This window comes from Alosa sapidissima, chromosome 6 (assembly GCF_018492685.1).
Source record: "Alosa sapidissima isolate fAloSap1 chromosome 6, fAloSap1.pri, whole genome shotgun sequence".
In the NCBI taxonomy this organism is placed as follows: Eukaryota; Metazoa; Chordata; class Actinopteri; order Clupeiformes; family Clupeidae; genus Alosa; species Alosa sapidissima.
In genome coordinates this window covers 25,906,331-25,918,830 of record NC_055962.1, presented here as the reverse complement: position 1 = coordinate 25,918,830, position 12,500 = coordinate 25,906,331, and the positions used below count along the sequence as shown (strand labels likewise).

General features: G+C 42.7%; 2 protein-coding genes across 9 annotated transcripts in view; one reads left to right on the top strand and one right to left on the bottom strand.

Annotated features, from left to right (window-relative positions):
• Positions 1 to 9,341, bottom strand: part of lca5 (lebercilin LCA5) — a 34,852-nt gene extending 25,511 nt beyond the window's left edge. For 5 of the 8 annotated variants that reach the window (XM_042095507.1, XM_042095512.1, XM_042095510.1 and 2 more), the window contains exons 1-2: positions 8,986 to 9,341; positions 4,306 to 4,780 (exon numbers count right to left, since the gene is read on the bottom strand). In XM_042095507.1, the coding sequence (XP_041951441.1) occupies positions 4,306 to 4,780; positions 8,986 to 8,997 (487 nt within the window). In that variant the 5' untranslated portion in view covers positions 8,998 to 9,341. The remainder of the gene's footprint in view (positions 1 to 4,305; positions 4,781 to 8,985) is intronic. The other 3 variants (XM_042095508.1, XM_042095514.1, XM_042095513.1) reach the window with 1 other exon arrangement.
• A 445-nt stretch (positions 9,342 to 9,786) lies between these two features.
• The window catches only part of sh3bgrl2 (SH3 domain binding glutamate-rich protein like 2), a 17,783-nt gene continuing 15,069 nt past the window's right edge, over positions 9,787 to 12,500 (top strand). Inside the window, exon 1 of the mRNA XM_042095526.1 lies at positions 9,787 to 10,021. Within this exon, the coding sequence (XP_041951460.1) occupies positions 9,977 to 10,021 (45 nt within the window). The 5' untranslated portion in view covers positions 9,787 to 9,976. The remainder of the gene's footprint in view (positions 10,022 to 12,500) is intronic.

Here is a 12,500-nt window from a genome sequence, read left to right as displayed (position 1 = left end):
GTGGCCGTCACAAGCGTTTTCATTGTTTAAAATCTCCTTTGAGTCTGTGTCAGGATTCATTACACCATTGAACTTGACCTGTTTGCCCTGTGTTACCTTACTTCCGGTTAGTGGTTTATAGATGAGGAAGTCATTTTCTTACAATTTTATCACAATAGCTTGTTTTTGGCATAGTTATATATTTTTTTTCTTTCTGAGAATCTAAATGTAAATGTAAATCAGGTTTCTCGGCCAAGTATACTTGCGTATACAAGGAATTTGGTCTCTGCATTTACCCCATCCGTGAATTAGTGAACACACAGAGCACACAGTGAACACACAATGAGGTGAAGCACACACTAATCCCGGCGCAGTGAGCTGCCTGCAACAACAGCGGCGCTCGGGGAACAGTGATGGGTTAGGTGCCTTGCTCAAGGGCACTTCAGCCGTGCCTACTGGTCGGGGTTCCAACCGGCAACCCTCCGGTTACAAGTCCGAAGCCCTAACCAGTAGGCCACGCCTGCCCCCAGTTCCTTCATCATTTATCTACACTATGCTTTGTAGGGGTTTCCAACCTGCAAGTTGCTCTTTAAACGGGGTTTTTATTAAGTCCTGAGTCACAAGTCTGAGTTAAGTCAAATTCAGCTCTAGCAGCTTTGCACGGCATTAGCAACAACAAAGTCAAACGTTCAGCTTTTTCAGGACCACCACCACTGATTCAAATGTGCCATTGAGTCCAACATGCTGCTGCGCTGTAAACTACAAATTATTCAGGATCACAACTACCGCTTTCAGTCTTATAAACTGCTGCACATCATCTTAATACCCAAATTATTCAGGATCACAACTACTGCTTTCAGTCTTATAAACTGCTGCACATCATCTTAATACCCAAAGTCGATGGTGGGTTATCCTGATCTCAACCTCTCTGATTCCTCATCTGTAGTCTGCAAACATTCCCACAACTCTGTATTAGGGACAAACAGCAACCATATCAATCAAATCCATTAACCATTCTATTCTGAAGAGATCATGCTGAGCTCAGCCAAGTCCTCTCATCATTTGCTTCACTCTGACACAGTGCATTTCCCTCTGGACTTGTGAAGGAGTCTGCTCTCTATAGCAAGCACAGAAGACTACAGTAACGTCACCTGAAGACTACAGCCATACAGCGAGCTGGCTCTAACGTCACATGAAGAGAGCGAGCAGCACCAAATTCCTGGGGGTGCACATCAGTGAAGACCTCTGCTGGACCACCAACACTGCATCACTGGCGAAGAGAGCTCAGCGCCGCCTGTACTTCCTGCGGAAACTCAGGCGAGCAAGTGCTCCTCCAGCCATCATGACCACATTCTACCGAGGCACCATTGAGAGCATCCTCTCCAGCTGTATCGCTGTGTGGGGCGGAAGCTGCACTGAATACAACAGGAAAGCCCTGCAGCGCATAGTGAACACAGCTGGAAGGATTATTGGTGCTTCACTCCCCTCCCTGAAGGACATTTACACCACCCACCTCACCCGCAAGGCGACCAAAATTGTGAGTGATGCAAGTCACCCCGCTCACAATCTGTTTGATCTACTGCCCTCTGGGAAGAGGTACAGAAGCCTGCGCTCCCGCACTACCAGACTCACCAACAGCTTCATACACCAAGCTGTAAGGATGCTGAACTCTCTCCCTCCTCTCCCCCCTCCACCCTCAGCTACATAACATCCTGGACATTGGACCCACAATGGCGCCTGCACTACTCCACTTGCACACTTGTACACATAACAACTTGGTGTTGTTGTCCTGAAAACACAACACTTCTGCTGCTCTTACATAACTTGCACCACTATGCCACTTTCTTTCTTACTTAGGTCAAACAGAACTACCCAAGCCTTTTATTGGCCTGACTTTGCACTAGTATTTTATTGACTGTCTATGCACAATTTCAACCAAATGTTGCTGCTCTTATTTTTTCATTATTATATGTGCCCTCTTATTTACTTATTTACTTACTTTTTTGTTTACTTGAATGTTATGTTTGTCTGTGGACCTAAATCGGTAAAATATGTCTTGTCTTCACCGTGGGATAGTGAGAAACGTAATTTCGATCTCTTTGTATGTCTGGAACATGTGAAGAAATTGACAATAAAGCTGACTTTGACTTTGACTTTTGAAGACTACAGTCACACAGCGTGCTGGCTCTAACGTCACCTGAAGGCTACAGTCATTGGATCTAACACCACCTGAGAGCTTGGGAACCTGTATTATGTCCCTTATGCAATCATGGTGTTGTCACTAAATGCTGCTGAAGACAGATGCCCATGAAAATTGGATACTTAAGAGGAGTCAATGAGAGAACAAAAACAGGGTACAACACTGCCACCTACTGGGCAGTTTGGACCTTATCTACAGGTCTCTGGTCAGCTCCCCTGATGCTTGCCTGAAGCATAAACAAGTACATTTACAGAACCACACTATTCTCAGGCTACTATAGGAGGCTGCACGGGTTTGTTTATTTGTGTGTGTGCGTAAGTGTGTGTGTGTGTGTGTGTGAGTGTGAGAGTGTGAGAGAGTGAGAGAGAGAGAGAGAGAGAGAGAAAGAATATACAGCGGGGGAAAATAAGTATTGGACACGTCAACATTTTCAGTAAGTATACTTCCAATGAGGCTATTTGCATGACATTTTCACCAGACATTAGTATTAACTCAGATAATCTACTCATATAAAAAAATCCAAACATTAAATGTCCATAGGTAGAGTTATGTGTAATAAAGTGGAATGACACAGGAAAAAAGTATTGAACACGCCTGCTGAAATTTCTTAAATACTTTGTTGAAAAGCCTTTATTCGTAATGACAGCTTCAAGGCATTTCCTGTATGACGAAACTAATCAGTCACAGTATTCTGGTGTGAGTTTGGCCCATTCTTTTAAACAGATAGTCCTTTAATATTAAAGATTTCAGGGGTCCCTCTTGTGAAACCTGATCTTTAGTTAACTTCCAAAACTGTTCAATTGAATTGAAGTCAGGGCCTTGATTTCCTTTCTCTGAAACCAATTGAGAGCTTCCTTTGCTGAATGGTTTGGATCATTGTCCTGCTGGAAGGTCTAGCCATGTCTCATCCTCATCATCCTGGTGGATGTAAAGATTCTCCCAGAACAAAATGACTCCATTCATCATTCCTTCAACTGTATGAAATCTCTTAGTACCATGAGATGTAAAACAGCCCACACCATGATGCCACCACCTCCAAACCTCACTGTTGGTATGGTATTTTTAGGGTGATGCATAGTGCCATTTCTCCTCCAAATATGGTGTGTAGTATGACATCTGAAAATTTTGCTCTTGCCTGACCAGAATACATTCTCTCAGTATTTCATAGGATTGTTCAAATGTTGTGTAGCAAACTTTCAACGAGCTTTGACATGTTTTTCTTCAGCAATAGAGTCATGCGGGATGAGCGTGCATAGAGGCCATGGCGGTGGAGTGCATTACCTATGATTTTCTCTGTAACAATTGTACCTGCTGCCTCCAAATCTTTCTGGAGCTTTCTCAGAGTGGTCCTTGGCTCTTCTGACTATCCTTCTGACTTCCTGGTCAGAAATCTTGCAAGGAGATTCTGTGCATGGCCAGTTGATGATGCAGTGATGTTTCTTTCACTTGCAGATAATGGCTCCAATACTGCTTGCTGGATGATTCTGAAGTTTTGAAGTGCATCTGTAACCAGTTCCATTGATATGTTTTGCAACAATAAGGTTGCAAAGGTCTTGGGAGCTCTTTGCCTTTACCCATCATGAAATGTTTCTTGTGTGACACCTTGGTAACAAAAAAACCTTTTATAGCCCACCAGTATGTACTAACCCAGCTTATATCAATTTGCACAGACAGGAGGGATAATTTCTCTAACTACTTATAGATTCCAGTTTGTTCCTTGTCATTCCTCGCCTTTGTGTACTGCTTTTTCTTAGCGTGTTCAATACTTTTTCCCTGTGCCATTCCACTTTTTTACTAATAACACTACTTTTAGACATTAATGTTTGGGTTTTTATATATGTGTGGATTACCTGTCCGGTGAAAATTTCATGCGAATAGCCTCACTGGAAGTATACTTACTGAAAAAAATGTTGACGCGTTCAATACTTATTTTCCCCGCTGTATGTATGTGAGTGACAGATGTATGTGTGAGAGTGTATTGGACCTTGTGTCTGTGTGTTTATGTGTAAATGTACTGTATATATGAATAATTGTGTGTAAGTGTGTGTGTTTATGTCTATAAGTATTATAGTATGTGTGTGTGTGTGTGTGTGTGTGTGTGTGTGTATGTATGTGTGTGTGTGTACCCGCTCTGTGCAGTGGGCTGCTGGACACTTTTCTGGCTGGTGCTGGCCGCCGCGGACTCGCAGACGCAGAACCCGGCGAGATGGAACGTTCAGACGGCGTCAGCTTGTCGCAATCTTCCGAGTAGAACGACCCGCTACTCCCCTCCCTGTCTGACACGTGGTCCCGATCAGGATCCCGATCCCGGTCCACATCCGCTGGCTCCTTGGTTCTGGTGCGGGCCCGATCCAGCCTGGACTCCCGGTCCAGGTCATGGTCGTGGTCATGGTCCCCCGGCGAGCTATCGGAATCCTCCCACCCCTTGTCCCGTTTCCGGCTGCGGGCGTACGAGCGCTCCGACTCCTTCCCGACGCTGCGGGCGTACGAGCGCTCCGACTCCTTCCCGATGCTCCGCAGAGACTGGCAGCTCAGCTCGAGCTCCCGATTGTCCTCGGAATTGTTCGGAGTTATGCCCTGGGAATTCATGCTTTCCCCTTCCTGAAGAGGAGAGATCACACACACACACACACACACATATCAGACAACAGCATGGAGGGTGTGTTTGCCAGTGTTGGCAGAGGGGCAGGGAGCATCACCTTAGAGGATGAAGTTGCAGTATGTTTTCTGATACATGAATCATTAACATGAGCACACACCATCTGGCTCCTATTTCCTCACCTCAGAGCAACTCTAGGCCCCTACGCCTAAAGCACTAGGGAGCTCTGGCACACTAAACACACCCACACACACACACACACACAAACACACACACGCACAGACACACACACGTGGCTCACTTACATACGGACACATGCACACACATTTACACTCTTTCTCTCTCTCACACACACACACACACGCACATATATGTACACTCACCCATGTACATATTTGTTCATATACAAACACATGTATGAATATGTGCATAAAACCAAACCAACTCAGTTATACACACTAGCGTGTGTATGTGCTCTCTAACTTGCTCATACACACACACACACACACACACACACACACACACACACACACACACGCACACACACACACAGAAAGGTCATGTCTCACAAAAAGTAAACATCCCCTGTGCTGCAAGTATACACGCGAGAAGTGGGTCAGCTGAAATGAAAAAGTACATATCAACAAAAGTGAATCCCGTAGTAGCCTACATTATAACATGACATCTTTCTACCTTTCCTGCTTGAAATACCATCCCCATGCCTTGGAAACAGCCTCAGAAACAACCTCAGTGTGTGTGTGTGTGTTTGTCGAACATGCATCTTCAACATCAGCACCCCAAACACCATCACCACTAATCTAAGCGAGACTTAAGTGTCTTGCTCTGGTTACTGTTACCTTGGTGATTTATCCATTAAGGGCCGTGTTCGTTTGGCGACTGGAACCAATTGTTCATCTCTCTTCACAGACACCATGGACACAAATACAAAACAATATCAACCAATGATGCAATGCGGCTGGAAACAGGACAAACGTTCCTGGTCTCTCTCTCCCTCCTCCCTACTTTTTGTCTTTCTTTTCTCTCTCTCTCTTTCATGTGTGTGTGTTTGTGTGTGTGTGTGTTTTCCCCTGAGCCCCAAATTATGGAGAAACAGGGATGAATATCTCAACAAATATTTGTAAAAATCACGATTAGTGCTGTCAGTTAAACGCGTTATTAACGGCGTTAACGTAAACCTATTTTAACGGCGTAAATTTTTTTAACGCGAGATTAACATTCTTTTTGGTTAAACAAACTTTGTAGTTTTTTCACATGCTGTTGCAACAACTAGTAACGTTAGAACAACTACAACACCACACTGGATTTAGCTAGACCAGAAACTAAACAATATGCACTGACAAATGGAATGGAATGTTGTATGTGCTGCACGTACACGCCCCCTTTTAGGGAAAAGATGACTGATATAATGGAAACCTATGCTGCATCAAAGTGGGGAGCGAAAAGGGCTTATACTTAGTAAATTTTGAAACAAACGTGAATAAAAGGCACAAAATAAGGTTGGTGTAAGAGTTATCTGTGTGTTTATGGGATTAATGTGACCATGTTCCTATGGTTTGCTCTTACTAGTTTACAGGAGTGTCACAAATGTATCGATAGGCACAGTCAAACTACCCGTGGCTGACTATAACTAAGTTCAGCAAGCTTAACTTTACATGTCATAACATAAACATGTCGTAACTAAACATAAGTCACACATTCATTCTATCACTTGTAATATGAACATAGCCTATTTCCTACAACTACAGTAGGTGAGATAATTGGCTACGTTATACTGAAGTTCCACAGTTAGCTAGCTAGCAAGCTAACCATTTTGCATGGGATATTATGGTAAGTGTACATGCTAAATTTGTTCTCAATATGGGGTATTGCAAACGAATTAGGTTGGTAATGTACATAGTTTCGACATGAGTAAGTTACATAAACATAATTCTTCATAACTGCCGTGTTAGTAAAATGATTGAATGTCCTGTGAATTAAAAATAGATGTAACGTCAGCGTGTGATTACTAGCTGTCTATCAATGATATATTGTTAACTTGTTTTCCTCTAAAATGGGGCGTGATGCAGATTAAATGTATCTTTATGATGATGCGCCGTTAGTAGGCTATGTAAAGGCATGCTGCACACACTTGTTTGGGCTTATGAGCCGGCCAAAGAGTAGTAGCCTAGGCTGACGCATTAAATGTGTGCCGCCAAAGATTCTTTCACCGTCACTTGTTCTGTTATCAACATTCCTTTTTGGCTGCTACTATTTGCGATGCACTCTGTTTTCGACATTCATTTACATTAGATTCCATTCTTTTCAATACAACTCCGCACACCAGCATCGCACTTTGGCGCCATGTAAATCACGATTCAGTTATATTTAGTCGACGCTGCTCCATAAAATCCATTGTTCATCCAGTGTTTGCCTGTTAAAAACTTCGGCGCTGATGTGTGTGGCAAGTGACAGTGCACCATAGACTGTAGGCCTATAAAATGGCAATGCACTCATGTTGAAAACTTCCTTATTTTCAACTGAACTCAAAGATAATGAATATAGTATGAATATAATATTTTCTGTTTGTTATGCCCTTTATAATGTGTGTAGGCCTACATTTTGTGCATTTATATCAGCTAAATTTCTGAAGTGTTGCCTTAGGTCTGCTGCACATCTTTTGAAATTTGATTTGAAATTTGATTTGAAATAATCAAATTGACCTACGTCTTAAAGTTCAGTTAATAAAGTAACTTGCTTTGCTTTCATTTGAATCCCAATCAAGATACACAATAATTGCTTTATTGTTAATATGGACTCCTGGAAAGTTCAGAAATGCAAAATAATAGAATTTTAACCATATGATAAAATATGTGATTAATCGTGATTAACTATAGGAATTCAGCGATTAATCGCACTTAAAATTTGTAATCGTTTGACAGCACTAATAATCACGATATCACCGCTCTGTGTTGCTGCACCAAGTCAAGAAGCTGATTTGTGGTGCAAGGCCAAAATGCCCCCTTGTCGTACCCCTGATATATTTATCCTCCAGTGTGGAGAATTGGTTCATGCCTATCAGAGCTGAAAAAGACAAAAAACGCATCAAACGGTCACTGCAATCTCACAAAACAGGTATTTTCAGACAGATTGATCAGAGCGAAATGTTAAACTTCTTCATTTTATAATCAGACAACAAGAACATAACATTTTGTGTTGATTTTGGCAAGGGGAAACACCAAGAACACACGTTTCAGACTGGGCTGACAAAAGCACTCACTACCAAGCTAGAGAATGGCAGGCTGCACATGTTCAGTTGGCACTGGTAGCCTGTGGCTGACATTTCAGGATTAAGACGATTTAGACGGCTGGCCTAGCGATCCCGCAGATGAGATGCATGCAGGCTCTTGCTGAACATGCGTTGCCACCTGCCTTCTGCTTTCTATCAGACGGTGACTTGGCCAACAGAGGAGCCATACTCAGGTCACGAGGGGTGTGTGGGGTCTAATGATGACCTGCTGTTTCTGGCAGGTCTCTCCAACCAAGTCTGCAGTTTATGCGGCCCCTCTGACTGAATCAGCCACAAACGTCATCTCTCCTGCCCTGTTGCATACAACTACAGCAACAAAAATGAAGCAAGCCACCACGGGAGGCTGCCCAACAAAGACGATAGCAGTGGTACTTAGGCCTAATGTAAACGTTAGCTCACGGCTATCAATAAACGTCAAGTTAGGTAATAAAGCAAACAAATCATACGACGAATGATGATAACCGTATCTATCTACCCAGTTATCTTTTCTCTAGTGATAACACGCACACCTGGTCAGACGATTTTGCCTAGTGAAGTAACAGTTAAAGTTACTGAAGATGTAACGACAAGACATTTTGACTTGTGAGCTACAGGTGGAAGGCAATCTCATATTCCATATTTAGCTAGAAGCTAGTTAGCGACTGACCTATCTCCAATCATAACACTGTACGTTGTGTACCTCGGTAGGCTACTTAAACAGACACTCCACACTGTTCACATTCAAGTTGCAGGACAAAAAAATCATATCATGCATCTTGCATTACTGGCAGGCAGCTCGAGTAGATTTCCCGAAGATGCATTAGCTTGCTGGATAACGTTTCTGTCAGCTGTCACTGTACAGATAGCAAGCAAACAATTGGCTAATTGGAAGCAGAATTCAGACACCAGTGTGGAACCTACCTTTCTGTTCATTTCCACGAATTCATGTCTTCTGTGTGTTGACGCCTGAAGCGAGGAAATTGCAAGGATGATTCAGGAGTTAGCAAAGCAACTGTTGTCCCAGCTACCCAAAGAGCTAGCTTGCTAGCAACATTGTTGTCTCCCCTTGTAGAAAATGGCCGTGGAACTTTCTTAAGGGTGGGTAACTAATTTCGCAACCCTTTAATTCGACGACACACACGACCACAATCTAGGTGGGGTGGCTGCGACGGGACAGCCGGGATTACAGTCAACTCCAGCTCGCCGAAATCATTCTTGCAGACAGATCGAATCCACGCCTCGGTTGCTCCGACTGTCACAGACGCTTCGCCATGGCAACACGAACCAAACCACTTGTTGCGTAAAGTTCCGCCTGTTCGATACATTATGGCTACATTCTATTTTCTATTCTGATGATTGGGAAATTTTTGGATACATTTGTAACAGTGACGATAACACAAATCTGCCCGTGGTTGTTTAAATAGGCTATTTGCATTCGTTAGTATTAAGATTTGTTGTTCACGATAAAAGCTCTCTGGTATCACATTATTATTTCTATGATCAGAAACATGCATGGATTAGCCTATGTGTTTACAGTCATTAAATTCCCTGTTTCGTTTATGTAGGCTAACTCAAAGTGGATGAAGTTAGGATAGTATGTGTGTTTTAAAAAAACATTAAGGAACGCCATTTCCCACGATTCATTGCCACAAATTGGTCCAGGGATAAACGGTGTAATTCCAATGAGGGCCTGTTGGGGGAGTGATGCCTAGAGATAGAGGCGATCACAGTTATTATGGCAGTATAAATACCGAGGACTCGCCTCCGTTTGTAATTTTCAAACACTTCTTGGCGGGGGAGGTCGACAACAGTCTCCTGGCTCTGTCAAAGTACTGCAAGAGAGAGATAGAGAAAGAGAGTGGGCTAACTGTGACGAACCGACGGGCCACTTGCTTCCTACGGGGATTATAGGATGGTAATCAGGGTATACATCGCCTCTTCCTCCGGGTCTGTCGCGGTGAGTAGAAGGGGAACTGATCCAGATTTTTGGGAGTAGTAATTTCTGAGTAGCATCCACTGAAAGGGAGAGTGAAAACCCAAACTTGCGCAGTCATGAAGGCTGCACTGTATCCGTTCACGACTGCTGACCATGGGAACAGAGAACAGTTGTTTATGTAACTTCCCTGCGTGGACATGGGCAGCTCGCTCGTGCGGAGTCGTGCAGATCAGAAATATTTTGCATGTATCTGTCAGGCTTATGCAAACTTTAAAAGAGAGGGATAGACTTGGTCGCGATGGTCAAATCATATTAAGGTGTTTCTGCATTATATTTGAGGTATCCTGATCTTGCTTATGAATTAGGCTACTTCTTTTGAACTGAAAACATTCGTGCGTGTGACACTCACACGCACATATACACATCCACATTTTCGGATTTTGACTCTTAAAACATTTGTTTTACAATTGTAAACACCACACACATTAGTGCGTGGCATTATGTTCAGATTGTATGTATGCAGCATTGTTGTCTCATCCTACTAAATATTCAAGGCAAGACATATTAATATATATCATGTTTACCAATCACGCGTAATAAGAATGCCCTTACACTTCCAGATAGACCTCTGACGTCTCTAGCCTGTTCACATAGTCTGACTGTGTCAATGCTATCTATATTGTGAATCACGGCAGCAGAAACCATGAAGGTTCAAAGTGCATGTCCGATGTAGTTTGCTTGCTGACGTGTAGAACATACAGCGGTTATTCATTCATGCCGAATTGAGGAGCAACAATCATGCCTGAGTAAATACGCGTAAAACGAGTTGTATGGAGTCTGATACTCAATCTGACAAAGTGTGAAAAGATGGGGCAAAGACATGCGCAGCAAGTGTGATGAAGGTAGATATGTCAGGGCATCAGCACATGCACGACTGATATAGAGACAGAGTAAACATTTCATGTTTCTGACATATCTACTTTAATGCCGTTTCGATCGGAGACATGTCAATCATTAATCCAAATGCTTTGTGCACTGGGCTAGTGCCCTACATACCATTCTGAATATTGTGTATTGAGAAGGTGTGTGTATGTGCGCGCGCTCGTTCTGTAAGGAGGGGTGTGTGTGCACGGTGTACAGTACTTCAGACCGTGTTTGGTCGTGACGGTAACAGTGCCTCGCGCTTAAAGTGGAGGAATAATGAGAGCCTTAGGTAACGGCCTGGCCAAGGCTGAGATTTCCCACATCGCCATTTTCAAACTAAATTCATTCTTGTTTACAGAAAGAGTTATTTTTAGAGTTGAGCCCAGTATGCAGTAGTTTCACGCACGCACACACACACGAAGACAGAACTGATCTGAACTATTTATTTATTTATTTATTTATTTATTTAATTATTCATTTATGTATTTATATTTTATTCTGTTTAATTTTTCTTTCTTTTCTCACTTTTTGGTTTGAGGGCTACTTTCTGTAAACAATTACCACCCACATTGTTGTGTGGCAAACTCTATCTATCTATCTATCTATCTATCTATATATCTGTCTTAAAAAAATCAAAATCTGGTGGTTGAAGCAGAAGAGGCACACACACACACCTCTCTACTAATTACACAGATGTAGACAGATGGGTGTGTTCTTAGTCACACAGCTGTTCTGTTACACAAACGGCTGACTGATTCTAATCCTAGAAATGAGCAACACACACACACACACACACACACACACACACACACACACACACACACACAACCATACATACACCATGAAATGAGCAGCACTGAGATTATCGAGAGGCTTATGGTCATTTCAGATGAGGTGAGAATTACCCACAATATTTGATAATCTCCTCTCTCTTTGATCATTTTTTATCTGGACTCTTGGATGTGCATAATGTCAATGTCTCTCTCACATACACTGTCTCTTTTCTTTTCTTACTTTCTCTCTCTCTCACTCTCTCTTGCACACTATCTATCTATCTATCTGTCTGTCTATATATCTATCTATCTGTCTATCTATCTATCTATCTATCTATCTGTCTGTCTAACAATCTTTGCACATGTCTGTCTGCCCATCCGTGCCCCTCAGTCCTGCTGTTACTGTAAGACAGTGAAGCCACTGGGCATGTTCAGTGCAGGCTGGGTAATGCCAGGAGAATCCTTACTTAACATCTGCCCAGATGCCCTCAGTGTCCAGGCAACACACACACACACACACACACACAAAATCACACTCACACCATGCACTGTGTGGGCCGTGTTTTTAAATCTTGTTAATCTTCACCTTAAGGAATTAATTAAACTGCATGAAATAGAGATAAAACTCTGTTGAGCTGCAGGTGCCTAGATGTGACACAAGCATGAAAACCTTTTAAGGAAAATACTCAAACACACAGATGACAGATGAAAATACTCAAACACACAGATGACAGATGAAAAGACTCAAACACACAGATGACAGATGTGAATGCAGCTGATGAGCCCTCCAGTTTGTACGAATT